The sequence below is a fragment of the Macaca mulatta genome, chromosome 1 (genome assembly GCF_049350105.2).
Source record: "Macaca mulatta isolate MMU2019108-1 chromosome 1, T2T-MMU8v2.0, whole genome shotgun sequence".
Taxonomy (NCBI): Eukaryota; Metazoa; Chordata; class Mammalia; order Primates; family Cercopithecidae; genus Macaca; species Macaca mulatta.
In genome coordinates, this window is record NC_133406.1 from 195,966,037 (window position 1) to 195,990,831 (window position 24,795).

Sequence of the window (24,795 nt, forward strand, 5' to 3'; positions counted from 1 at the left end):
GTTGCTAAGGCGGGAGGTCACAGAGCGCGGCGCAGGGATTGGGCCGTGTCGGGGGAGGTGTGTGGTGATTGGGCGGCGCCCAGGAGGCGCCCGGGTGAGGCAAGGGTGCGCAAGCTAGAGTTCCGGCTGGAGGCCCGTGCTCGGGGCCGGCGCCTTCACCATGGCCTCGGCAGAGCTGGACTACACCATCGAGATCCCAGATCAACCCTGCTGGAGCCAGAGTATGGAATGAGGGTTGGGTCCGGGCGCGGGGAGGTGACCTCATGAATCCGTGGGTTGCGAGCGCAGCTGTAGCCCCGCGCCTCATGCGGCCCCGCCCTCCCGCGGGCCGCCCCCTCATAGGGTCCGGCAGGTCCTAGACTTAGAGAGGCTCAGAGAGCCCCGCCCCTCGTAAGCCCCGCCCCAGAGTGTTCCTCCCTGGCGAGCCCCGCCTCTGCCCCGAGTCAGCTGCTAGCTTGGGACCCCTTTTTTTTGTCTTTCCTGTCCGGGGTGCTCAGGTCCATACCCTTTAATCACTTATCATAGCTGAAGGCTGCCGAAAGCTGGATCCCTCCTGATTCCTTTGTTTGGGATTGGGCTTCTCACATCTAGCCTTTCTTCGGCGGTTGTGGCTGGGGGTATCACTTATTATTTTCCCGAAGGCGTGGAAGGGGAGCCTCGCGGGGTCACCGGTCCTCGCAGAAGCCCGGGACTCAGAACCCTTAGCCGTCCCTCTCCACTCTTCTTGGCAGTGGTTAACAGTGCAGTCTCTGCCGTCAGGTAGAACTCGATAGAAATCCTGACTCCTTTCTTTAGGAGCTGGATGACCTTTGGTAAGCTACCTTCTCTAAACTTCAGTTTCCTCCTCTGCAAAACAGGGATAGGGATAGTAACCTTCCTCACAGGGCTGTTGGGGCCATCTGGAGATTGTGTAAAGGGCCTGGCATGGAGCGAGTTCAGTAATTGGCATTTACCATCAGCATTGTTTCTCTCCTTACGTTAAAGAAAGACATGTAGGAGGCTCCACAAAATTAGTAGGCTTGACAGCAGGCCCGCGTCCATGACAGTGTGAGTAGATAGGGGCCCAGAGAGTGGAAAGTTTGGTCTCTCTGGGAATTCTGGCAGAAGGGCCTTAAAGTATGATCAGCCTGAGGCCAGAGTATCTCTCACTTGCATTAGTCCAGCATCGCCTTCACGCCTCCTGTCTGACTGCCTGCAGCCCAGCCTCTTAAATTGCTACCACAGTGATCTTCCTAATGCAAAGGTTTGATCTTATGCTCTGCTCTCCATAAAATTTAACTCCTTCAGACCTTCCCAGACCCCTCCTGTAGCATCTCATGTTCTTTGGTTAGAGTCTAGGAGAGGGCAGCCCTTAGGCTCCCACAGAACAGATGGCCCCAGACCAGCTGTTTTCCCCTAGAGCTGGAGCTGTTGGCTTAGCACTTTTGGGTTTATAGATGTAAAAATACTTCGGACATGTTTTGGCGTCAACAAGCCATGAAGTCAGTTAATATTATTTCCTTTGGAGCGCTTTCGGCAGCGACGGGCTGGAGCTGCCTTCTGCACAGCCAGGAGGGCAGCCTGGTGGTCCTGGTTCGCATTTCAGCTCCACGTCCTACTAGTTATGTGTCTTTGGCAAGTTACTGAACCTCCTCGAGCCTCAGATTCCTCCACCGTGAAATGGGAACAGCACTAGTGCCTGCCTCCTCGTGGGATTGCAAGGGTTACGAGGTAGCGTTTGGATGTGTGTCCCTGGTACAGTGCGGATGCTGCCATTGCATTGCTTCCCCTATGGTTCCCCCTCCGTCCCCCTTTCTTTTTTTTTTAAAGAGATGGAGTCTGCCCTGTCACCCAGGTCGGAGTGCAGTGGCGCGATCCTATGTCTCCCTTTGCTGTTCCAGGAGGCTGGGTCTTAGAACTGGAAGAAATCTCAGGGACTGTTTTGTCCTGCATCCCTCCGTTGGCATGAGTGCATTCCACTGCTAGCCGATCGTTCCCTGAGGGGATGCTTCTGCCCAAACATCCTAGCCTGTTGGAGGCAGCTGGGATTGTTAGAAAGCACTTCCCTTTCTTGAGCCACAGTAGGCCTTCCTGTCATTTCCGCTCTCAGTTCAGCATTTGCTGTGTCCTGGCCGTGGGATTGTTGTTGGCGCCTCAGAAGTGGCTCACACGCCCAAGGAGCTGAGGTTTTGGGGAGTGGAGTGAATTTATAAGCAGGTGGTTTCAAAATGATGTGCTGACTGCAGGGCTAGAGCATTGTGGTGGGAACGATACAGAGCAAGGAATCTCGCTTCCTCTCTTCAAGAGGATGGCTTTGTGCCTTCACATTTCCTCCAAGAGAAACACTTCCAAGGCCTTCAGTTGTTTCTTCTCCATATTGCTCCTCCTGACTGGCTTTAATTCATCGTCCTTGCCTCTCACAGTGCATGCTCCAGAGGTGAGCTAGAGGTTGTCAAACCCCTCAGAAGGAGATCACGACACTGTGGTCCCCTGAATCCGTTTGCTTCCTATCTGTAGAGCTTCCCTCCAGGCCAACATGGCCTCATAGAGTGACAGTCTTTTGGAGCCCAGAGATCGTCTGTCTTTTGCAATTACTGTTTAATGGTGGAGAAGTGTGTAGGACAGTCATATTTCATTTCTGAAATTACTTTTTAAAAACTTTTTTTGTTTTTGAGATGAGTCTTCCTCTGTCACCCAGGCTGGAGTGCAGTGGCGCAATCTCAGCTCACTGCAACCTCTGCCTCCCAGGTTCAAGCAATTCTGCCTCCCAGGTTCAAGCAATTCTCCTGTCTCAGCCTCCCAAGTAGCTAGGACTACAGGCACACACCACCCCGCCTGGCTACTTTTTGTAGTTTTAGTAGAGACAGGGGTTTCACCATATTGGTTAGGCTGGTCTTGAACTCCTGACCTCAGGTGATCCACCCGCCTCAGCCTCCCAAAGTGCTGGGATTACAGGCGTGAGCCACTGTGCCCAGCCTTTAAAAACTTTTTTTTTTTTCAGTTTAAAAAAATTTTTCATTTTCATATATGGAGACAGAGTCTTACTAGGTTGCCCAGACCGGTTTGAAACTCCTGGGCTCAAGCAGTCCTCCTATCGCAGCCTCCCAAAGTGCTACGATTACAGGTATGAGCCACTGCACCTGGCCTGAAATTACTTTTCCCCTGTATTTGAAAATCAAAACCACAGAGCCCATCACTGCTGTGAGCTGACAGAGAAGCTGATGCTGGCACATTAGCTAGCTGGAAGGCAGCTGCAGATTTGGGGTCATTCAGAGCCCTGGGTCTTGTAGGTCAGGCTTGGCAGCCCAAAATCCTCCTGCTGGGAATCCTACCAGCCAGTACCTATGGCTGCCCATGCTGATGGTCGTCTGCCCAGGCCTTTGCTAAAGCTGGTGCTTTGACCCAGAATCTGCCTTCCCTCTCTTTTTCCCAGGCCAGTGATCCCCTCACTCTCTCAATACCCTCTCTTACTTCATTTCATTTGGAAAGGGTCTCTCCTGGGGCTCCCATAAGCACTATATTTTCCTGTTGTTGTGTTTTTGATGGCTTCACTCACTGTCACCGGGGCCTGGGAGGGATGAGGTGCCAAGTGAGCTGAATGGAATCACTTGGCAGCACCGTAGGCCCAAGCCAGAGCTGCTCTGACATCCCAGGCCCAGGCCGTGCCACCCCTCCTCCCATCCAGAGAATGGTCAGCCAAGTCCCACCTAGATCCCCTCTGTGACTTGCTCGTAGGCCGGCAGCCTTCTAAAGGCACCATGTGGCTCTCATGTTCAGTAAACATAAAAACATAATTCATTCATAGAATTAATGGGGCTGGGGCCTGGGCCTGGGACAAACATTTTGCTCTTAGAGTAAACAGAAGGTCTTAAGGGGATCACAGAGAGCGGACGTGAGGGGACTTTTGCTCCCCAGGTTTTACTGTGTGCCTTTTTTGCTCACCACTGACTGAGATCAAAGAAATATAGACAGCATCTTAACCCTCAGGAAGTCGTCACGGGCACCCAAGAAACAGTGCTAAAGGGTCTGGACCACCATGGTGGGCCCTGTGGTGGGGAGGCTTCCTGGAGAAGAGCAGCCCAAGCTGGACCTGAAGCTTCAGGAGGGCTCACAGACCCCCGGTGAGCAGCAGAAAGTGCCGAAATCAAGTCCACGGCCATACCACCTTGAACATGCTGATCCAGAAGCTAAGCAGTGTTAGGTCTGCTTGGAACTTAGATGGGAGAAAGTCCAGAAGTAAAGCCCTGAGGGGGGACAGCAAGTGGCTGGAGGGAAAAGGGGCCTGGCAGGAGGCTGCGCTGTGCTTTTATGGGTGAAGAATGAGATGAAAACCTAAAGAACTGTCATGACGGACAGACGTCAAAGACCCAGGCAAAGTCATTTGGGATTTGATACTTGGCTTGTCTGCAAGGACCCCAAAGGCCTTTTTTTTTTTTTTTTTTTTTAAATACAGAGGAGTTGTGTTTATTTTTGGAATCATTATCTCTTTTCTTTCACCTCTAGATAAGAACACTTTCTGGCCAGGCGTGGTGGGTCACGCCTGTAATCCCAGCACCTTGGGAGGCCGAGGTGGGCGGATCACTTGAGATCAGGAGTTGGAGACCAGCCTGACCCATATGGAGAAACCCCGTCTCTACTAAAAATACAAAATTAGCCAAGTGTGGTGGTGCGTACCTGTAATCCCAGCTACTCAGGAGGCTGAGGCAGGAGAATCGCTTGAACCCGGGAGGCGGAGGTTGTGGTGAGCCAAGATTGTGCCATTGCACTCCAGCCTGGGCAACAAGAGCAAAACTTTGTCTCAAAAAAAAAAAAAAAAAAAAAAAAAGAACCAAGTATCTTGGTTTCCAAGTGTCTGCTCTATGCCAGGTGCCAGTGCTGTACTAGACCCTGGATTTGAGATCCAGGCCTCTTCGCAGGCCTCTTTCTCTGAGTGTCTGTGGTACTTACACTGTTAACCATGTTCTATCCACATGCCAGGCCCACCAGGAGCTCCTTTCATTATTTTATTAATCCTCACAACCACCTTGTGAAGTAGGGAGAACCCTTAATCCTGTTTTACAGATGAAGAACAGACGCTCGTGGGGAGGTAAAGTGTCTTGACCAAAGTAATTCCAGATCTCAGCTTAAGAGCCTTACTCCAGGGCTTGTGCCTGTCGAGATTTCAGTTGCCATTAGGAGGGGCTGCCTGAATATGATGCCATTTCTAGGAAACAATTAGGGACATGCAAAAAGAAAGGAGTGTCCATTAAAGTATTTTTATAACAGCAAAAAATTGGAAACAGCATCATATCCAATAATGGGAGATTTGGTCACCATAAATTATGAAACATTCTATAGCCTCTCTGAAGCCACTAAAAGTAATGGTGTAGAAATATATAAACTGACAGGGCAAAATGTTCACAATATATTGCCGAACGGAAGAAAGCAGATTACAAACAATATGATTCCAATTTTATTAGATACTCATTTTCTACTTTTTCTACAGTGAGTATGCATTACTCGTGAAGTAATAATAATTTCAATTTATTGAACTCTTTCCTTCTGCCAGGCACCATGCTAAGCCCTCTATAGCTATTATCTTATTTAATTCTTTGTATCATTATCCCCATTTCACAGATAAGGAAACTGATGCTTAGAGAACTTGATTAATGTCCGTGTCATAGTTATTAAGTGGCAGAGGCAGAGATTTGAACTGAGATATGATTTTGTATAGTATGTACTCTTAGATACTATGCTACTCTGCTCTGCTCTTCTTTTAAAAAGTAAATAAAAAATAAAGTAATTTGGCTGGGTACAGTGGCTCACACCTGTAATTCCAAACACTTTGGGAGGCCGAGGAAGGTGGATTGCTTGAGCCCGAGAGTTTAAGACCAGCCCGGGCAACATGGCCAAACCCTGTCTCTGCAAAATAATACAAAAATTAGCTGAGCATGGTGGTGCTTGCCTATAGTCCCAGCTACTTGGGAGGCTGAGGTAAGAGGATTACCTGAGCCTGAAAGGTTGAGGCTGCAGTGAGCCATGACTGTGCCATTGCCCTCCAGCCTGGGCAACACAGAAAGACCTTGACTCAAAGAAGAAAAAAAATTTGGTTTAAATATAGGAACTGTGAGACACTAGAAAATATTTCTGGGTAGAGAAATACCCAGTAGAGAAAATTAAGAATCTTTTAATTTTTTGCATTTTATTTTATTTTTATTTTTATTTTATTTTTGAGAGGGAGTCTTGTTCTGTCGCCCAGGCTGGAGTGCAGTGGCGCAGTCTCAGCTCACTGCAAGCTCCGCCTCCCGAGTTCACGCCATTCTCCTGCCTCAGCCTCCGGAGTAGCTGGGACTACAGGCATCCGCCACCTCGCCCGGCTGATTTTTTGTATTTTTGGTAGAAACGGGATTTCACAGTGTTCGCCAGGATGGTCTCTCCTGACCTCGTGATCCGCCCGCCTCGGCCTCCCAAAGTGCTGGCATTGCAGGCGTGAGCCACGGTGCCCGGCTTTTTTGCATTTTGAAAAGATAACATAGTTTCTATTTTCATTCCGGCTTCCAAATAAAAAGTACATGTTGTGCAGCAGACCCTTAAGCCTTATCAGCCCTTTCCTTTGTCTTCCCCATATGCCCCTGGGATATACACAATCTAATTTGTGCTTGAGTTTTATGACTTGAACTGTTGTATAATATATGTATTTGTAATTCTTACACTATCTGTGTCAGTGTTATTTGTTGAGAAATTCTAGAGGACAGGGAGCTTGTGAGATTAAATTGTTTTGTCGGGTACTCGAGAAGTGCGAGGGTTGAAAAGAATCCTTCCGCATTGCTGAGGGGCTGCTGGGCATCCCTGGCCTTTTTGACTTACCAACTGCTTTTGACTCTGCTGGACCACCTGCCCTGTTGTTTGAGATAATATTTTAACTCTCATTGCAGAAGTTATACATACTGATTTTAGAAAACAGGAAAAAAATCATGAAAAGGAAATTGCCTCTAATCCCAGAAATAATTGCTATTAATATTTGATGTATTTTTTTCTATGCATAAAAAAATATGTGGCTGGGCGCGGTGACTCATGCCTGTAATTCCAGCACTTTGGGAGGCCGAGGTAGGCAGATCACCTGAAGTCAGGAGTTCGAGACCAGCCTGGCCAACATGGTGAAACCCTGTTTCTACTAAAACTACAAAAATTAGCCAGGTGTGATGGTGGGCGCCTGTAATCCCAGCTACTAGGGAGGCTGAGGCAGGAGAATCGCTTGAACCCGGACGACGGAGGTTGTAGTGAGCCATGATTGCACCACTGCACTCCAACCTGGGTGACAGAGTGAGACTGTCAAAAACAACAAAAAGGCCGGGCGCGGTGGCTCAAGCCTGTAATCCCAGCACTTTGGGAGGCCGAGGCGGGCGGATCACAAGGTCAGGAGATCGAGACCACAGTGAAACCCCGTCTCTACTAAAAATACAAAAAATTAGCCGGGCGCGGTGGCGGGCGCCTGTAGTCCCAGCTACTCAGGAGGCTGAGGCAGGAGAATGGCGGGAACCCGGGAGGCGGAGCTTGCAGTGAGCCGAGATCGCGCCACTGCACTCCAGCCTGGGCAACAGCGTGAGACTCCGTCTCAAAAAAAAAAAAAAAAAAAAAAAACAACAACAAAAAAAGTGTGTGTTTGTGTAGTATGTGTGTGTATAGGGGTATTCTGTTATGATATTGCTTTATAACTTGTGTTTTCATTTAATGTATTACTATTATTTTTAAAAATAATAGCATTATTGAGAAATAATTTATATACCATAAAATCCACCCTTTAAAAATGTGCACTTCTGGCCAGGTGCAGTGGCTCATGCCTGTAATCCCAGTACTTTGGGAGGCTAAGGTGGGAGGATTGCTTGAGCCCAGGAGTTCAAGACCAGCGTGGGCAGCATAGTAAGACCCTGTCTCTACAAAAAATAAAAAATTAGCCAGGCGTGGTACCATGTGCCTGTAGTCTTACCATTCAGGAGGCTGTGGTGGGAGGATCGCTTGAGCCTGGGAGGTTGAGGCTGTAGTAAGCCATGATCTTACTGCTGCACTCCAGCCTGGGTGACAGAGCGAGACCCTGTCTCAAAAAAAAAAAAAAAAAAAAAAGTACAATTCACTGGCTTTTGGAATATTCACAGAATTGTAAGAGTATCACTGCCATCTAATTCCAAAACATTTTCATCATCTGAAAAAGAAACCCCATTCCCGTTAGTAGTCACTGTCCATTCCCTCCTCCCCCCAGCCCTTGGCAACCACTAATCTTTCATTCTCTATGGATTTGCCTATTCTTGATATTTTATATAAATGAAGTCATATAATATGTGGCCCTTTGTATCTGACTTCTTTCACTTAGAATGATGTTTTCAAGGTTCATGCATGCTATCACATGTATTAGTACTTCATTCCTTTTTATGACTGAATAGTATTTAATTGTATGGATGTATCACATTTTGTTTATCTATTCACAGATGATAGGAGAAATGTTTCCACCTTTTGGTTATTATGACTGCTATGAACATTCATGGGAAAGTTTTCATGTGGATGTATGTTTTTAGTTCTCTTGGATATATCCCTAGGAGTGAAATTGTGGGGTCATGTGGTAACTCTACATTTAATTTTTTTGAGGATCTGCCATACTGTTTTCCAAAGTGGCTGCACCATTATGCATTCCCACCAGCAGTGTGTGAGGGTCCTGGTTTCATCCACAACCAACACTTGTTTATTATCTGACTTTTTAATTATAGCCATCCTGGGTATAAAGAGATACCTCATAGTGGTTTTGATTTTGGTTTCCCTAATGGCTATGATGTGGAGCATCTTTTCGTGTGCTTATTGGCCACTTGTAAATCTTCTTTGGAGAAAGACCTGCCTAATATATTCAGGTCCTTCGCCCATTTTTGAGTTGGGTTTACTTTTTGCTGTTGGGTTTTAAGAGTTTTCTCTGTATTCTGGATATTACTTCCTTATAAGATACATGATTTGCAAATACTTTCTCCATGCTGTGGGATTTTTCTTTTTTTCACTTTTTTTTGGATTATGTCCTTTGAAGTAAAAAGTTTTTATTTTGATGAAGTCTCAATTTATCTCTTTTGTTTGTTTGTTCCTTATACTTTTGGTGGCATGTCTATGAAACTGCTACCTAATCCAAAGATTTACTCCTATGTTCTCTTCTAACGGTTTTGTAGTTTCAGCTCTTACATTTATATCTGTGATCTGCTTAATGTATTATTGAATACTTCTCTATGATTTAACATTTTTCTTTCTTATAAGTGGAATTACCAAGATTGCATGGTTTTTCTTTTTTTTTTTCTGAGATGGAGTTTTGCTCTTGTTGCCCTGGCTGGAGTGCAGTGGCGCAATCTCTGCTCACTGCAACCTCCGCCTCCTGGGTTCAAGTGATTCTCTGCCTCAGCCTCCCGAGTAGCTCGCCACCACGCCCATCTAATTTTTTGTATTTAGTAGAGACGGGGTTTCCCCATGTTGGTCAGGCTGGTCCCAAACTCCTGACCTCAGGTGATCCACCTGCCTCAGCCTCCCAAAGTGCTGGGATTATAGGCTTGTGCCACCGTGCTGGCAAAGATTGCATGTTTTTGAGACTTCTTGTGACTGTTTTCTCCCTGTCATTTCTACCCCTCCCTATCTGTCTCTCCACTGCTCTGGTTCCGGCCTTCGGCATCTCTTGCGTTGAATTTTATGGTAGCCTTCCGCCTGTTCCTGATGAACACTGTCAGTGCAGCGTGTGTTAAGGGTACTGGTGTGGTGGTGGGTGCTGTGACAGTACAGAGGAGGGGCAGCTCTCTCAGTCTGATGGTTTGGGGTGGGGGGTGGTGAGAAGGGGTTGGGGAGGGCATCAAGGAAGGCTTCCTGGAAGTAAGCAGTGAGCTGACTCTGTAGGTGGAATGGGCATTAGCACGGCATGAACACGGAGCATCAGCATTGTGGGCTGGAGAGCAGAGAGCACGCACAAGGTCGCGGTGGTGGAGGCGGCCGAGCACGCTGGTCTGGAGAGTGGGCGCTGGCTCTGCTGCTTCCTGGCTGTGTGCTTTTGGGGGAAAGGGACTTCCCCTCTCTGTGTTTTAGTTTTCTCAACTGTAAAATGGGGATAGTAATAGTAGCTAACTCCTAGGGTGGTTGCAAGACCAAATGATGCAGCATATATTGAAGTTGTGGCTGGGAGAAGCAGGCAGATGAGGTCATTATGGGGTCTCTTGATGTACAGGAGGCAGCCGTGTATGCAGGTTTGGAGCTGAGGTGATGGAGATGGTTTTGTTAGCTAAAGGGCTGGCTAGGGTAGCGGATACAAGCTGGTCTTTAGAGTTAGACCACCTGGGTTTGGATTTCAGCTTCACTGCTTGTTAGTTACGTGACCTTGAGCAAGCCGTTTCCTATGTGCCTCAGGTTTTTGTCTGTAAAATGAGAATTCTTGCTCATAAGAGTATTGCAATTTTTTTTGTTTTTGTTTTTGTTTTTAAAGATGGAGTTTTGCTCTTGTTGCCCAGTCTGGAGTGCAATGGCGTGATCACTGCAACCTCCCCGCAACCGGGTTCAAGTGATTCTCCTGCCTCAGCCTCCAGAGTAGCTGGGACTACAGGCATGCGCCGCCACGCCTGGCTAATTTTTGTATTTTTAGTAGAGATTAGGTTTCTCCATGTTGGTCAGGCTGGTCTCGAACTCCTGACCTCAGGTGATCAGCCCGCCTTGGCCTCCCAAATTGCTGGGATTACAGGTATGAGCCACTGCACCTGGCCTTTTTTTTTTTTTTTTTTTCCTTCATAATAGGGTCTCATTCTGTCACCCAGGCTGGAGTACAGTGGCATGATCTTGGTTCACTGCAGCCTTGATATCCTGGGCTTAAGCTATCCTCCTGCCTCAGCACCCTGAGGAGCTGGGGCTACAGGCATGTGCCACCTTGCCAAGCTAATTTTTGTAGAGATGAGGTTTCGCCATGTTGCCTAACCTGGTCTTGAACTCTTGGACTCAAGTGATCTGCCTGCTTTGGCCTCCCAAAGTGCTGGGATTACCGGTGTGTTGTGAATAATAAATGAGTTGATATGTAAAATGCTTAGAGTAGTGCCTGACATATCATGCTGTGTGTGTTAGCACTTTTTGCTGGAGAAGTTTGTAATGGTTTAGGAACAAGGTATATTTGATTGGTTGTACAGGATTCTGTTAAGTCTGAATAGAGTGGGAGATCCAGCCAGGGGCCAAAGTTTTCAGTGCCTCAAAGTTAGCAGCCAGAGGCCTGGAGATGTCAGCAGCAGGATGGGAAGAGGGTGATATCGCCAGTAGAATAAGTAAAAAAAGGGGAGGAGTTTGTACAAGAGGGTGGAAGAATCGAGATCCTGATGTGGCAGTAAATAACAATAGCGACAGCAATTACTTTTGACCAGGCGCGGTGGCTCACGCCTGTAATCTAGCACTTTGGGAGGCTGAGGCGGGTGGATTGCCTGAGCTCAGGTGTTTGAGACCAGCCTGGTCAATGTGGTGAAACCCCGTCGCTACTGAAAATAAAAAAATTAGCAAGGTGTAGTGGGCGCCTATAATCCCAGCTACTCAGGAGGCTGAGGCAGGGGAATCGCTTGAACCCAGGGGGTGGAGGTTGCAGTGAGCCAAGATCACGCCACTCACTCCAGCCTGGGCAACAGAGTGAAACTCCTTCTCAAACAACAACAACAAAAGCGTTTTTAAATGAGCCGGGCATGGTGGCGCGTGCCTGTGGTCCCAGCTACCCAGAAGGCAGAGGTAGAAGGATCGCTTGAGCCCAAGGAGAGTGAGGCTGCAGTGAGCTGTGATTGTGCCACTGCACTCCAGCTTGGGCAACAAAGCGAGACCATGTCTCCAAAAATAAAGAAATCAATAAAGAATATTACAGAAAGCTTGGGCTATGGGAGTAGGCAGTCTGTCCAGGGTGCCAGTATTCTGAGGGTTTCTTCACCTTCATGGAGGATGAAGAGTCATTCCTGCCTGAGTTGGTAAAGCCAAGGTTGCCAGCAAAACGGAGTTACAAATCCCAGCCTCAGGAGGAGGGGCAGTTGGGAAGCCCAGCAGCAGCTGTTTGAACCTCTGGCAATTGGGAGTACACCATCTCTGCTGGTGGGGGCTGGCCTTGACATCCCGTGGCCACCAGGGGATGTGACCTCCTTTGGTTGCTTTCTCTGTACTGGCGATAAATCCCAAAGCCCTTTGCTGGTGTCTCGGTGGTGGCACGTGGGAGAAACCCTGTAGGCAGGGGAAGGGGAACCTGTTCTCAGAGAGCTGCAGAGGTAAGGGAGCCTCCCAGAACAGGGTCTTGGAAATCGAGTTACTGGGTCTTGGAAATGGAAAAGCAGGTGCAAACGGTAGCTGCTGATTACCCTCCCTGAGGCCGCCGCAGCCCGAGCCTCGTGGGCAGAGTCATACCCAGCAAGGTTGGGCTGGGACCCCACTGAGGCCCAGGGCCTTTCCACCAGAAAGGCCAGTGCAGGTGAAGAGCCATCTGGCAGAAGATGGGGACACTAGGCTGAGAAAAGTAGTGAGAATATTTGGAGCTGCTTGAGATAGACCTGTGGGACTGTCCCTCATCAGAGGCCGAGCCAGCAACCATGGAGGCCGGGAGGGCTGGCAGGTGTCAGCAGGGGACTGAGGCTTTGGCAGCTTCTGCTCCAGGCTGAGTTGCAACCAGGCCTGGGACCCCCACCGCTGCGGGCAGTTAATCTCCGAAGGCCGGAGTCACCACCACTAGAGAGCAGGAACATTGAACTTTTCAATCACATTAATTTCCACAGGAAATTGTTGTCTTCCTTTTGTCCAAAGGTTAGTGATTTATATTTACCATCCTCTTAACTAGCCTTGAAATTTACTGTTGCCAGGTCACCACCGGCATCCATAAATTTCAGGGTGGCAGCTGAGCATAGCCAAGTGGCTTGGTCCTTGGAAGGGTACATGCCGGCCCTTTTGGGAGGGCAGATTAACTGGCTACAGACGGTCCTTGTACAGAAGTCCCCCTGAGGGGGTGGGTATTCACTTTGCAGGGGAAATGAGATGAGGTCTGTTTGACAAGGTTGCAGGGAGGCTTCGTTAAAGGCAGCCCTGGTGGTGGTGGCGGCTGGCTTGTGCCTCTTAGCATATCACCAGCTGTGGATGGGGTGGCAGCACAGATGGTGCTGGAGTAGTTTAGGGTAGGGAGCAGGGACCAGATTCCCAGCCCTACACTTTGCTTAGACAAGTACCTTAACCTCACTCTGCCTCAGTTTCTTCATCTGTAATAAGAGGACCTTCCTTAGAGTATTGTTATAAGGGTTAAACCTCAATAAATATAGGCTGTTATTATTCTCTGGCAGGACAGGGTAGATGGCTTGGTACAGGTCAGAGTCAGTCAAACTCATGTCCCTGTCTGCACTGTCCCATCCATTTCTCCTTTTAAGACCTTCTTCTTCCCAGGAGGCTGAGGTGGGCAAATCACTTGAGGTCAGGAGTTCAAGACCAGCCTGGCCAACATGGCAAAACTCCTCTACTATAAAAAAAAAAAAAAAAAAAAAAAGCTGCACGTGGTGGTGGGCGCCTGTAATCCCAGCTACTCAGGAGGCTGAGGCAGGAGAATTGCTTGAACCCAGGAGATGGAGGTTGCCCTGAACTGAGATTGTGCCACTGCCATCCAGCCTGGGTGACAGAGCAAGACTCCATCTCAAAAAAGACCCTCTTTTTCCATCTGCTCATGGAATTAGAACAGGGGCTGGCAAACTTTTTCTGTAAAGGGCCAGTCAATATTTTAGGCTGTGCGAGTCACCTGATCTTGTTGAAACTACTCCACTCTGCTGCTCCTAGCGTAAAAGTAGCCATAGACCCTAAGTAAATAATGAGTGTGGCATGTTTCAATAAAACTTTATTTGTGGACACTGAAATTTAAATTCCATATAATTTTCACGTGTCACAAAATATTCTTTTGATTTTTTTTAACCATTTAAAAATGTGAAAATTATTTTAGCTCGCAGGCCATACAAAAATAGACAGTGGGCTCAGTTTGACCCTGGGGTTGTAGTTCGCTGAGCCCTGGATCAGAAGGTGAAAGGGCATGGAGAAGGTATTTACTTTCCTCACTTGGGCTGTCTTCGAGTCTCTAAAGAAAGGTGCTCTTGTGTTGGTTTGTCCGGTGACCTCACGGTGCCTCCTGAGAGGCCGACAGAAAGGAGCTGGAGCAACATGGGGTGGGAGCTGGTGCATACGTGCTGGCAGGATGCCTGGGCCTGGCACCCATTGGTTCCCTGCCTGCAGCAGCCAGAGTGCTGCTAGCTCTGGATTGGGCAGTCACCCCCGCCCCCACCCCAGCTCTGGTGTTGACAGTCCACATCTGTGTTTCAGAGAACATCCCCAGCCCAGGTGGGAAGGAGGCAGAAACTCGGCAGCCTGTGGTGATTCTCTTGGGCTGGGGTGGCTGCAAGGACAAGAACCTTGCCAAGTACAGCGCCATCTACCACAAAAGGGTGAGTACTCTGGTGCCCTCACCCCTGAGCTGCCGTGAGGGCTGACCACCTTTGAGGCAGGCCTGGGAATGGCTTTAAGAACAGCCTGTGGAGATCAAGACCAGCCTGGTGAAACCAAGCTTGGTGAAACATGGTGAAACCTCGTCTCTACTAAAAATACAAAAATTAGCTGGCATGGTGGTGCATGCCTGTAATCCCAGCTACTTGGGAGGCTGAGGCAGGAGAATCACTTGAGCCTGGGAGGTGGAGGTTGCAGTGAGCAGAGATTGTGCCATTGCAGTCCAGCCTGGGCGACAGAGACTCCGTCTCAAAACAAACAAACAAACAAACAAAAAACTGTGAGGAAGGCCATGGGGTTATAGGGACTTGGTGGGATTATCCCCACTTGGCTGCCGGCTCTGTGGCCTGGTGTGACCCCTTTGGTCTCCTGATGGCTTCCCCTTCCTTCCTCCCTGCCTCCCACAGTGGGCAGCCCACACTTGATGTGCCTCACAGTTGTGGAGTTGGCCCAGGCTCCCGTCCCTGTTAACTGGTCAGTGCCTCTGCGGGCAGCAGGAGCTGGGACTGGGTATCTGGGCATAGCTTGTACTCCCAGGACCTCCTCCTTTCCCACCAGGTGAGTTTCTGTCTTGTGACTGCCCATGGCACCTTTCACATTCCCAGACTAGTAGGGCCTCTTGGAATAGAGATGATGCTGCTTCTCATCCAACCAAGAGTTGCATATAGAGACTGTGGTAACTGCAGAGGGCCTTAGCAGGACCTGGTTATATTTTGGAAGCCTGTCTCACATCTTGGGCCTCCAACTCCACCCTCCCCTCCCCAGATCTCTCCCCAAAACAGCCTCCTGCTGGGGCACCCATACAGACAGCTCCGACTGCCAGCTGGAAGCCCTGGACTGAGCAGTGGGGGGCACCTGGGAGAAAGGCCAGCTGAGCCCCCTTCCTCTCGGCATCCCTCCACTCACTCACATCCACATCCCACCTGCCCGAGGTGTGTGGTGGCCCTGGAGTGGCAGAGGGATTGGGGGAAAATGTAGTTCTGGGCTTGAAGCCTCTCCCCAGCTCCGAGGCTGGAGCTCTGGTGTTGCCGATGACAGACAGCCTCACTCCGCGGGCAGTCAGCTGCTTCTGCGTTCTGCTCACTGGGCTCGGCTTGTCTGGCTTCTTTATTAGCCTGAGATCCTTGAGGGCAGGCAGGGGACCAGGAATAGTCAAGTGTGGCTGGGAGGAAGAACGAAGGGACAGGTACCCGGCAAGAGGTGGGGCTTGGAGGGGGTCCTTAGGGGATTTAAGCAGGGATGTGATGTTAGATTCGTGAATCAGAAAGTCCCTCTTGGCCTGGAGCAGTGGCTCACGTCTGTAATCCCAGCACTTTGGAAGGCCGAGGCAGGCAGATCACTTGAAGTTAGGAGTTAGAGACCAGCCTGGCCAACATGGTGAAACCCCGTCTCTACTAAAAATACAAAAATTAGCCGGGCATGGTGGCGCACACCTGTAGTCCCAGCTACCAGGGAGGCTGAGGTGGTAGGGATCGCTTGAACCCGGGAGGTGGAGGTTGCAGTGAGCCAAAATCGCACCACTGCACTCCAGCCTGGTCAACAAAGCGAGACCCTGTCTCAAAACAAACCAAGTCCCTTGCTGCAGAGGAGCGGGGAGATTGGAGGGCCGGAGCTGGAAGCCAGAAATGAGTTCAGAGGGGCTTGCCATGATCCAGGGACAGAGGGTAGTCAGGACCTTGGAGCTGGGAGCGTCAGTAGAGGTAAGGTGATGGACTGAGGAGCTTGTCAGGAGGTAGAATGGTAATTTAATGAGAGACTGGGCATGGGCACAGGGATAGGGAGATTCCCAGGTTCGCCAGGTTTCTGGCTGGGTACGTCCTGGGTAGAGGGGAGTGTGTTTTTTGAGACAGGAACACTAGAAGAGAATCCATAGGCTCTGGAGTGGATGAGATCCCCCAGGGAGTGTGTAGAGGGACAGAAGAGGGACCTAGGACAGTCTTGAGGAACCCAAACTTAATGGAGTGGAAGATGAAGAGGGTGCTGTGAGGAAAGGAGGAGTGGCTAGAGATGGATCTGAAAACCCAGGAAGGTGTGACAGAATCTGCAGAAAGAGCCTTTGGGAAATGGACCATTGTACAGGGCGGGAGTAAAGATGCTATTTGGGCAGAAGGCACGAGGGAGAAAGTAGATGGAGTAAGATCCCAGAGAAGGCAGAGGTGTTGAGGTTGCAGGGTTGGGGCGGGGGTAGTCTTGGAAAGGAAGACTTTCCAATAGGGAGGACAGGATGAATGTAGAGAAAAAAAAAGTCCAATCCAAAACTCTTAATATTTTATTATTTAAAAGAAAACAGGGTGGATGCTGTGACTCATGCCTGTAATCCCAGCACTTTGGGAGGCTGAGACAGGAGGATCACTTGAGCCCAGGAGTTTGAGACCAGCCTGGGCAGCATGGTGAAACCTGATCTCCACAAAAAAATTTAAAAAATTAGCCAGGCACGGTGGTGCATGTCTGTAGTCTTAACTACTCGGCAGTGTGAGGTGGGAGGATCACCTGAGCCTGGAAAGTTGAGGCTGCAGTGAGCTGTGATTGTGCCACTGGACTCCAGCCTGGGTGACAGAGTGAGACCCTGTCTCAAACAAAACAAGCAAAACAAAACAAAATGAAAACACCATGTTCCAGCACCTAGAGATGATCTCTATTTACACTTAGTGTATATCCTTCCAGCTTTTTTTGGGGAGTATATATTTTCTTTACCTACATGAGACCTATTGAATGTACTGCTTTGTATCCTGCTTTTTTCAGATCATGATCTCCACCTTCTTGTTTCATCTCATGTAGTTTCCAGTCCATATTCAGATTCCCTAATTGTCCCTAAAGCATCCTTTACAGTGGATGTGCCCAAACCAGGATCCAATCTAAGATCATACATTGCATTTAGTTATTTTGTTTCTTCTTAAGGCTCTTTTAAATCCGGAACTGTTCCCCTCCCCACCTGATTTTAGATTAAATGTCTTGCTCTGTCACCCAGGCTGGAGTGCAGTGGTGCAGTCATAGCTCACTGCAGCCTCAACTCTTGGGCTCAAGTAATCATCCTGCCTCCAGCCTCCCAAGTATCTGGGACTGCAGGCATGCACCACCACGCCAAGCTAATATTTTTTTCTTCTTCTTTTTTTTTTTTTTAAATGGAGTCTTGCTCTGTCACCCAGGCTGGAGTACAATGGCGTGATCTCGGCTCACTGCAACCTCTGCCTCCCGGGTTCAAGCAATTCTCCTGCCTCAGCCTCCCAAGTATCTGGGATTACAGGCATGTGCCACTACACCTGGCTAATTTTTCTATTTCTAGTAGAGACGGGGTTTCATCATGTTGGTCAGGCTGGTCTCAAACTCCTGACTTCATCATCTGCCCACCTCGGCCTCCGAAAGTCTTGGGATAACAGGCGTGAGCCACTGTGCCTGACCATTTTTTTTTTCTTTTTTAGAGATGGGATCTCACTATGTTGTCCAGGCTGTAGAACAGCCCCTTTTTTTCATGTTACTGACTTGAAGAGACTGGGCTGCAAGATATTTCTACGAGTGTGGGATTCCAGATGCTGCCAGGGAGAAACATACAATGGGGACTGAAAGGCCTCTGTCGGATTTGAGCATTTGGGAGAATGTGGGTAGCCTTAAGCAGCCTCCTCTTCAGAGTCTTGGGAGGGATGCTTAGGCACTCCAGGGCTAGGAGGTCAGGCGACTGATGGCAAGGTACCTCTGCTGACCATCCCTGTTTAGCCATGGGTCATTTAACTACTGTGGGCATACGATTTTCTCCTTGTTACTACCACGTCACTAATTACTGCTGCTATTGGTTGAGAGTTTACTTTGTGTCAGGTGCTGCTTTGGTCATTTGAGATACATTTTTTTTTCCATCTAATTTTACCCATAACCTTATGAGATGGGTGTTATCCCAATTTCACCGTAATCTTATAGATGGGGACCCAGACTCAGAAAGTAGTAAGCCAGCCGGGCGCAGTGGCTCAAGCCTGTAATCCCAGCACTTTGGGAGGCCGAGACGGGTGGATCACGAGGTCAGGAGATAAAGACCATCCTGGCTAACATGGTGAAACCCCATCTCTACTAAAAAAATACAAAAAACTAGCCGGGCGAGGTGTCGAGCGCCTATAGTCCCAGCTACTTGGGAGGCTGAGGCAGGAGAATGGCGTAAACCCGGGAGGCGGAGCTTGCAGTGAGCTGAGATCCGGCCACTGCACTCCAGCCTGGGTGGCAGAGTGAAACTCCGTCTCAAAAAAAAAAAAAAAAAAAAAAAAGTAGTAAGCTGTTCCTTGTTCTTACTATTGATACACAGTGGTGCCAGGAGTTGAACCCAGACCTTCTGACCCCAGCACTCTCCAAAGTCACATTCCCCCTACAAAGGGCCCTTTGTCTCTGGAACAGGAGGATGAGAGGGGATTAGGAGCCGGGCATGGTGGCTTTTCTAACTGACCTAGAAGGGGACCTGTGTGGAGACTGTGGCACCCTTGGCCCAGGCATGAGGAGCATAGAAGCCTACAGGGATTTTGGGCCCAGATTTTAGAATTTGGGGAACAAGTGTTTACTGTATTTGGAATTTCAGAACAAGTATGAGGAGTGATCCCAGGCCTAGGAACCAGAGACATTTGGGTGTCAGGTCCCTGAGTCCAGAGGGTATGGACCCTGTTCTTAGGAGCCTGGGAGAGAGGAAAGGTGACAGTGACCAGTGATGACAGTGATGTGGGTCTAGCTCAGAAGTGGCCTCTGGTGGTCAGGGCTGGGGCCTGCAGGCCACCTCTCGGGTACTGGTCTCATGGGGGTACTACTTGTGTCTGGGAGGCAGGGACAGTACAGATCTGAGGTGCTGAGGCAGGGTATAGCCAAGCAGTGAGGCCCCGCCCCAAATGTGTAAGGCTTAGGATGGGAGGGTGGGGTGCAGACAGGAGGGAACCAGAGTAAAGACACTTCCTCTGGTCAGCCCAGATGTCTCCAGTACATGCTTCGGGCTCTGGGCCTCAAATACCACTACAGGTCAAGAGGGCTTGGCCAGCATGAAGCAATTAGTCCAAAAATGGGCCTTGAGTCTACCCTCCCCCGCCAGAAGGCACCTGTGTCTGTGGGCGGCGAGCTGGCGGGCTCAGGCTGAAGCAGGACCCAGAGCATTGCTGACTCTGTGGGCCCATGGCTTACGTCCTGCAGGCTGGGGTTGCTGGGCCCCTCTGACCTTAGCTTGTACCCACTACCCCCACCTCATCTGTGAGGACTGACCAGGCCTCTCTCCCCAGGGCTGCATTGTAATCCGATACACAGCCCCGTGGCACATGGTCTTCTTCTCCGAGTCGCTGGGCATCCCTTCACTTCGTGTTTTGGCCCAGAAGCTGCTCGAGCTGCTCTTTGATTATGAGATTGAGAAGGAGCCCCTGCTCTTCCATGTCTTCAGCAACGGTGGCGTCATGCTGTACCGCTACGTGCTGGAGCTCCTGCAGACCCGTCGCTTCTGTCACCTGCGTGTGGTGGGCACCATCTTTGACAGCGCTCCTGGTGACAGCAACCTGGTAGGGGCTCTGCGGGCCCTGGCAGCCATCCTGGAGCGCCGGGCTGCCGTGCTGCGCCTGTTGCTGCTGGTGGCCTTTGCCCTGGTGGTTGTCCTGTTCCACGTCCTGCTTGCTCCCATCACAGCCCTCTTCCACACCCACTTCTATGACAGGCTACAGGACGCGGGCTCTCGCTGGCCTGAACTTTACCTCTACTCAAGGGCTGACGAAGTAGTCCTGGCCAGAGACGTAGAACGCATGGTGGAGGCACGCCTGGCACGTCGGGTCCTGGCACGTTCTGTGGACTTTGTGTCATCTGCACACGTCAGCCACCTCCGTGACTACCCTACTTACTACACAAGCCTCTGTGTCGACTTCATGCGCAACTGTGTCCACTGCTGAGGTCATTGCTCCACCTCACCTCTGCTCCAGAAATAAATGTCTGACGCCTCCCCACAACCTGCATCTGTGGGGCACTCTTCTGGTTCAACTCTCTGTAGCCCTTTGGGACTTTGCAGTCCCCTAAGTAGAAAATTCCTATGGGCCTGTCTCCTGGGGGCCTCCGTCTGCTGGTGGTCTGCTTACCACAGAATCCTAGAGGGCAGGAGTGCCTGGGCATGTGTCTGTGGAAGCCTTGTAGTCATTTGTCTTTGGACAAGCGCAACAGTCAGGCTGCTGATTCCTGTGGCATGCAGGCTGGAAAGGTTGACAAACGGAGGGGGGTGTTGAGGGTGAGCCCTAGTTGATTTTTTTAAATTTAAACTGTGGTAAGAACATTTAACATGAGACCTACTCTCTTTTTTTCTTTACTTATTTATTTATCTATTTATTTCGAGACAGGGTCTCACTCTTGTCACCCAGGCTGGTGTCCAATGGTGCAGTCTTGGCTCACTGCAGCCTCAACCTCCCAGGTTCAAGTGACCCTCCCACTTCAGCCTCCCAAAGTGCTAGGATTACAGGTGTTAGTCACCACGCCTGGCCAAGATCTTCCTTCTTAACAAAATTGTGTGTACGATACTTAAAATTTAAGAGATTATGTGCACGGCAGACCTTTAGAACTGAATAGTCTTGCATCTTGCATAATTCAGAACTTCATCTTGCGTAACTGAAGCTTTGTGCCTGTTGCCAGAGTTGAGTTTTGATTCCTTGAATGGAAGGTGAGCTTTGTGGGGAGATGTCAGAGGGAAGGTATCTCGGTCAGGGGTAGCGTCAGGCTGCGGATAGGGGCTGCGGTCTTTGCTCCAGCAGGGTGAAGCCCTACAGTGTGAAGTACCATCCACATGGGTCCCACTTGGCAGTTCACTCAGAGTCTGAGGTAGAAGCCAGATGAGGAGCTACGGATGCAGAGGTTAAGGGCCTGCCTGGCTCTACCACACTTTGCTAGGAAGCCGCTGGATCTGGGAAAGTTGCAAGCTGAAAGTTGCCAGAGAGTGGGGGGCGGGAAGGCAGCAGCACTGTAACAGGAGCTGGGACGAGCTAACTCCCAAGCCCTAAAGACCAGAACCAGGGTAAGGGGATTTGGGGCTGAAATAGCAAACTCCTTCATCTCCTGGAAGGGAGACCCACTTAGATACTCTCTAGGCAGGAGAGGTGAATTCAGCCTGATAGTTCAGTATCATTTATCAGTCTAGAAGTCACTACTGCACAATGTTGCCATGTAGTAGGTATTCAATAAATATTTGTTGATTGAATGAGCTTACCGTGGTGATCAAGGGGCTTAGGGGGTAGTGAAGGAGATGGCTAGAAAAGCTCTGGATGGGAGCTGACTCCTGATATTCTCGGGGATGATGGACCCTCTGTCCCCAGAGCCGCGTTCTGTCTGCATCCCATCAGTCCTTGGTGAGTCCCCACTATGGTGGTGGCAGGGATTCCCATGCTGTGTGGCTGCATTCCTAGCCATGGCCAACAGGTGGCAGTGCAGCCTGTGCCATGAGACAGCTCAAGGCTCCCACAGCAGGGCGGGCTTCGGCGGAATGCCCTCACTCTGGGTTAATGGCCTCCTTTAGAGACCATATGGCCCCCAGGGTGGCGGTAACCAGCCATCAAGGACCTACTGAGTCCAAGCCTGTGGGAGGGGAGAGTAAAGACATCTTTAAAGAAGTCGGCCTGACAGGAACTGGGCATTAAGAGCCTCCTCTTCATCTCTCTGTTGCCCTCACCTACCCACTCTACTCTTCCAAATCTGTTTCTTTCCCAAACCCTCAGCCATCGCTTGACAGAGGCTGTGTACATTCCTAGGATCCCAGGATCCCTGTGTTCAGGATATTGGGTGCCATCAAACTGGGTGAGGGGCTGTGAAGGGCCTTTGCTGGGCTCCAAGGGGGACTTGTCTGTGCTTCATCTGGGTGCAAGGGGTGGCAGAAGCTGCCAACTGGACCCAATTCTGAGGAATTCACTGTGGGTATCCCAGAGAAAATGGGCAACTAAGGCTGGGGATTTGGGCAGATGGGCCTGGTGAGCAAGGTGTCAAAGCAAGTCTGGAGTCATGGGGTTACTCTGGGGCCTTGACTGTTTTTCTCCAAACAGCTTTCTGTTGTGGGTGAGGACTTACATGTAGCTTTGAGCACATCTGAGCACATTTGAAGTTGAGCTACCTCACTGGCAGTGGGGAGCTGTGGGGGTCAAAGTGCCATCTCTCCAGTGCTAGCTGCCCAGCCTCGGTTCTGTGAGCACATGGGAGACTTGAAGGTCCATCCTGGATGATAGGGTTTCCATTCTTTCCATTTGAGAATCTAGGCAGTAGCTACACTGGGATGATGGTCACTAGAGATTTGGAGAATAGAACAAAAGCCTGAGAGGCAGATAGGGTGATCCCACTGTGGTCTCTGGTATGTTTCAGGGGACCAGAAAGGGATAGAGGCCTGGGGCTTGTGTTTGCACCAAGCTTGTGGCCACTTCTGCCCTAGGTTGGGGTATAGAGCTTGCATCCCCTCTGTACCCCCAAGCTCTGACCTCTTCTGTGATTAATGAGCTGACGATTCTGCATCAATAAAGAATTAACCTAGAGCCCCTACCCATCAATAGTCAGGAGCCCAGATCCCCAGCCCCACCCCCATCCAAACCAAATGCTCCAGGGCCCCAGAGCAGACCAACCTTGCACAGTGTCATACACCTATAGCTAGGTCCTTTCCCCCATCCTGCCGCTAGGAATTAACCCCGTAACTGCCTCAGCCCACCTCCCCTAATTAGCTCCCCCACCTCCCCACACAACACACAGGCAGCAACTGTTTATACTGGTTTAATCCATGTCAAATGTAGTTTACAAAGGGAAAGGACAAGTACCTTTGTATAGAATATACAGACACAGCATCACACCATAGGGCCCACGGGAGGGTCGGGGAGACGACACTTTTTCCCTGGGAATGGCAGCTCTAATCCCAGAAATGGTTCTCAGCAGAGGCTGGGTGGCCAGGAGCACTGTCTTCCAGTCCCCCATCTCAGCCTCTGCTTCAGCTCGGTTCCCGTTTCCTGCTTCTACCCCCCAACTCCTTATAAAGAGTCCCATGAGCTAAGACTAAGGAGAGGATCATGTCCCTTGGGGCATGTGCCCCACGTCTGGGAGAAGAAATATACACCACTGAACACCGAGCACGTGGGAGAGGGAAGGGACACCACGGGAGAGGGAGAGGCAGGTACCCCAAGAGGTGGATGAGCCGAGCCCCCAGCCAACCCTGAAGGAGGCACTGCTTCCAGGGGTTCTTAAAAAAGAAGAAAATCATACAACCAAAGGGGGAGGGGACAGGTAGAGGGCGAGTTGTCGTCCCATTTATACACAACATTGTAAACATACACGGTCTATATTACATGTGCTTCAGTCTGGTGTTTGCATGTCTGTCTGTCCGTCTGTCAGTCTGGGGGCTGCATCTCAGGAGCCGTGCCCCACTACTCCCCCAACCCCCACCTCCCTGCCCTACCCTGGGAACAGAGCTGGAACAGGTATGGCCCCCAAACCATAGGTGGGAGCCAGCAGGTAGTGCCTGGGCCACAGCCTCTACTCTGGCTCCAGAGTCCTGCGTGTGTAAATGTGTGTGTGTGTACGCATGTGTGAGTATGTGCATGTATGTACATGGGGAACCTGTGTGCAAGTATGTACAAAGGGAGAGGGTCACTGTCACAGAGGCTGGGGGCAGGTGGGGCTGCTGGAGGCGAGGCCTGCCTGGGGCAGATAGCTCACAAGTAGATCCTCCGCAGGTCTCCGGGTGCTGTGATCGTGTTGCACTGAGGGCAGAGCTTCTTGGCACCCTGCAGGGAGAACAGGGAGGGCTCTGGTCTACACAATGTGCCACGTGTGCGCATGCGAGCACCTGGGCCTGCAGCCATGTCTCTCTGCACCAGTGTGTGCTGGGACCTTGGTCCTGTCAGCACAGGCTGGGGACGCATAGGCAGCTTCTGTGAGCAGGCAGGCACGCTCCTGTGTTGGGGGGACGCCAGGATCAAACCGCCTGGCCAGCCCCGCAGCAGGAGCCCCGGTAATGAGAACAAGGCTGGGTCCAGCTGTGGCAGCCGCAGCCCTAACGAGATTACACGCGGCCTTTGATCAGGACACAGAGCCCACGTCCGAGCCTTTTATTGCTGTCTCCGGGCGACATTTTAATGGCTGCTCCTGAGCGAGGAACAGGGGCAGGAGCAGAAGGAGCTTAGTAATGGGAGGGGGAGGGGCCAAGGCCCTGGTCCTGTTTACCCACAGCCAGCCTCCTCCTGACCCTGGGCCTCACCAGTCTGTGTGATGCAGTGGACCTTCGGGGGGGCAGGGGGAGGGGAAGGGAGAATGCAGTGAACTCATGGAGGGGGAGAAGTTCCTAAACCTGCAGTGGGGGAGGAG

General features: G+C 50.3%; 2 protein-coding genes and 2 long non-coding RNA genes across 18 annotated transcripts in view; 2 read left to right on the top strand and 2 right to left on the bottom strand.

Moving 5' to 3' along the window:
* Nucleotides 1-61: 61 nt before the first annotated feature.
* On the bottom strand, nt 62-6,063 carry LOC144333840 (uncharacterized). The gene is made up of 2 exons (XR_013402930.1): nt 4,746-6,063; nt 62-2,666 (listed from the first exon to the last, which is right to left on the bottom strand). It is a non-coding gene; the product is annotated as an uncharacterized LOC144333840 (long non-coding RNA).
* Nucleotides 102-21,664, top strand: TMEM53 (transmembrane protein 53). Of its 4 annotated transcripts, none has more exons than XM_002801518.4 (3): nt 102-221; nt 14,311-14,432; nt 19,725-21,664. In XM_002801518.4, the coding sequence occupies exons 1-3, from the start codon at nt 161-163 to the stop codon at nt 20,373-20,375; spliced, it is 834 nt and encodes a 277-aa protein (XP_002801564.3). In that variant the 5' UTR covers nt 102-160; the 3' UTR covers nt 20,376-21,664. The 4 variants fall into 4 exon arrangements, with proteins under 4 accessions (XP_002801564.3, XP_077815817.1, XP_077815819.1 ...); XM_077959691.1 differs by having other exon boundaries at nt 19,815-21,664; XM_077959693.1 differs by having other exon boundaries at nt 19,818-21,664.
* On the top strand, nt 10,717-11,826 carry LOC144333847 (uncharacterized). Its single transcript, XR_013402937.1, has 2 exons — nt 10,717-10,778; nt 11,572-11,826. It is a non-coding gene; the product is annotated as an uncharacterized LOC144333847 (long non-coding RNA).
* Nucleotides 21,665-23,195: 1,531 nt separating the features above from the next.
* RNF220 (ring finger protein 220) overlaps nt 23,196-24,795 on the bottom strand; it is a 273,075-nt gene continuing 271,475 nt past the window's right edge. For all 12 annotated transcript variants that reach the window (XM_077958992.1, XM_015137861.2, XM_028834396.2 and 9 more), the window contains one exon: nt 23,196-24,215. In XM_077958992.1, the coding sequence (XP_077815118.1) occupies nt 24,144-24,215 (72 nt within the window). In that variant the 3' untranslated portion in view covers nt 23,196-24,143. The remainder of the gene's footprint in view (nt 24,216-24,795) is intronic.

Coding starts and splice junctions, on each gene's coding strand:
- TMEM53 (XM_002801518.4), top strand. CDS start 161: ATGGCCTCGGCAGAGCTGGACTACACCATCGAGATCCCAGATCAACCC. Junction 222..14,310: donor TCAACCCTGCTGGAGCCAGA/GTATGGAATGAG, acceptor TCTGTGTTTCAG/AGAACATCCCCAGCCCAGGT. Junction 14,433..19,724: donor GCGCCATCTACCACAAAAGG/GTGAGTACTCTG, acceptor CTCTCTCCCCAG/GGCTGCATTGTAATCCGATA.